Raw genomic sequence first — 2360 nt, forward strand, 5'->3', positions numbered from 1 at the left:
GGTTGGAAAGGGGGAACCGATTACAAGGATCTACATGTGACCTCCTCCCTGGGGGATGGACAACAGAAAAGTGGGTGAAGGGAGACGTCAGACAGGGAAAGATATGACAAAATAATACTTTATAAATTATCAAGTGTTCATGAGGGAGTGGGGAGCAAGGAGGGAGGGGGGAAATGAGGAGCTGATGCCAGGGGCTTAGGTGGAGAGCAAATGTTTTGAGAATGATGAAGGCAATGCGCTTTACACAATGCGCTTTACACAATTGATGTATATATGGATTGTGATAAGAGTTGTATGAGCCCCTAATAAAACGATTAAAAAAAAGAAATTACAGAATGTATATAACTTCTATCTGACAGAAATGCCTGTGTGCTTCAAACAGTTAACAAGCTCTGCTGCTAAGGGAAAAAGGTTGATGGTTTGATTCCACCCAGCGGTGCTTCAAAAGAGAGGCCTGGTGACCTATACCACCCAACACCATTGAACGTTCCTAGGCCGCGGTCTCCTCTGACACTCCGGGGCCACCCTGAGTGTCATGGTGGAATCAACTCCAAGGCCACGGTGCTGTCACGGTATAAATATCCACCGGCACAGGCGCGCCCTGACGCCCCTTCCTGGGCTAGCCCTGCGTGGGTCTCCAGCCTGGCCAAAGAGGGATCTTCCTCCCCCACCAGAGCTGCCAACGCCCTGAGGGGAGAGCCTTGCATGTGGCCATGCTTTCCAGTGAGACGGGGATGATGCCTCTCCCTGTCCAGCCCATCCCACCCAGGGGCAGCTCGGCTAGTCCCTACCTGATCTCTGTGGGTCCTTGGGAAGCCTGCAGCCTCCGGTGAACAGCATCTCGGCCTCCCTGGCCAGCAGCGCATAGCGTGGTTCATCCTGCATCCCGTCGTATTCCCCATTCTCGTCACAGTCCGTGGTCTCTAGGGCAGTGTTGTACCAGTGCAGGGCCTCTAACCAGTCTCGGGACCTGCCAAGGAAAACAGGGAGAGGAGCAGGTCACCCAGGCAATGGGACAGGAGGGCCAAGTCAGGGATCCCAGGGGGACCCTTCCAGGGCCCATCCAGAATGGCACCCATCCAGGGGAGGGGGTGGGGGGCATTCAGTGTCCGTGGATACAAGATGCCAAGCTCTCCTTGGCAAAATCAGTAAGTTACACGTAGCCAACAGAAGGATGTAGAAAATCTCGAAGACAGGAAGGCCCTTATGGGCTGCTAACCTCCAGGTCAGCAGTTCGAAACCACCAGGAAGAGGAGCCTTCCTACTCCCATAAAGACTGCCAGTCCTGGGAACCCTGTCCTCCAGACAATGAGCGAGGGAGTGAGGCCCTCGTAGGGTGCCTGGGTTAGTCTGCCCCATCACTCAGGTAGGAGGATTGGTGAGGTGGACCCTTTGCTGTAGTCTCTAGAACCATCCAATTAACAGCAGCGGGTTTGAACATCCGGCCTTTCTGTGAGCAGCTGAGTACTTAACCACTGAGCCACCAGAGCTCATTTCTACTCCTCAACCCTGGACCATTTTCCCTGTTGGCAGTGCACATGTGGTCAAACCACCCCGGGCAGGCTTAGGCTCCACCCGAAGCTGAACACACCAAGCCGGGAGCACACAGGCTCACAGACCGCCTTGTCTTTTCCTGGGTGCACTGGGTCCATAGCCCGAAGCATGTGGTAACTATTAATAGCATACCAGGAAAAGGCAATGGGAGGGGTACTGAGAAGCAAGCGGTCTGTGGGTCTCACAAAACGATCCAGAAACAATAGTCGTGAGGTCTTCCTGACCTTGCCTCTTTGTCCTGCCCCCTGTACCAAGATCCTGCTCACCCTCCAGTCTCAGTAACCGTGCCAGGCCCGCCGCGGGGCTCCCTCTTCCTCCAACACACTCAGCTCTTGCCTGCATGTGACTTCTGCACCTGCTGTTCCCTCTGACTAGAACGTTCTGCCTCCAACTCTTTTCACAGCTGGATCCGCATCCCTCTGCTTGTCCATCACCTCTTCAGAGACACTGTCCCCCCACACCCCGTGTCCTTACCCTGATGACCTCCATCTGTAATTTTCCCGGTTACTTGTTCATTTGTTAATTATCTGTTTCCCCTGACTGGAACATGAGCTCCAAAGAGGCAAGGGCCTTGTCTGCCTGGTTCCCTGCTGTCCTCCCAGAGCTGGCTCAACAGCCTAGGCTCAATAGATGTTTGTTGGGTGAATCATTCTAAACAAGTGGTTGGTTGTAATGGTGTTGCGATCACCTACCTTGACTCCATTCTGCTTTGAACAGAAGGAAAGTACACTGAAAATGACTGGTGGCACACCCGGCAAACTAGGGTTGTAGCGCTGGACTAGATGAGCTCAGGTGGCCTTGTGCAC

General features: G+C 53.6%; 1 protein-coding gene across 2 annotated transcripts in view; it reads right to left on the reverse strand.

Moving 5' to 3' along the window:
• The window catches only part of EEF2K (eukaryotic elongation factor 2 kinase), a 59815-nt gene that overhangs the window by 3046 nt on the left and 54409 nt on the right, over positions 1-2360 (reverse strand). For both annotated transcript variants that reach the window (XM_045284423.1, XM_004705734.2), the window contains one exon: positions 792-970. In XM_045284423.1, coding sequence (XP_045140358.1) covers positions 792-970 — 179 coding nt within the window. The remainder of the gene's footprint in view (positions 1-791; positions 971-2360) is intronic.

Source organism: Echinops telfairi, unplaced genomic scaffold (assembly GCF_000313985.2).
Source record: "Echinops telfairi isolate 266 unplaced genomic scaffold, ASM31398v2 ScPeMD7_5;HRSCAF=22, whole genome shotgun sequence".
In the NCBI taxonomy this organism is placed as follows: domain Eukaryota; kingdom Metazoa; phylum Chordata; class Mammalia; order Afrosoricida; family Tenrecidae; genus Echinops; species Echinops telfairi.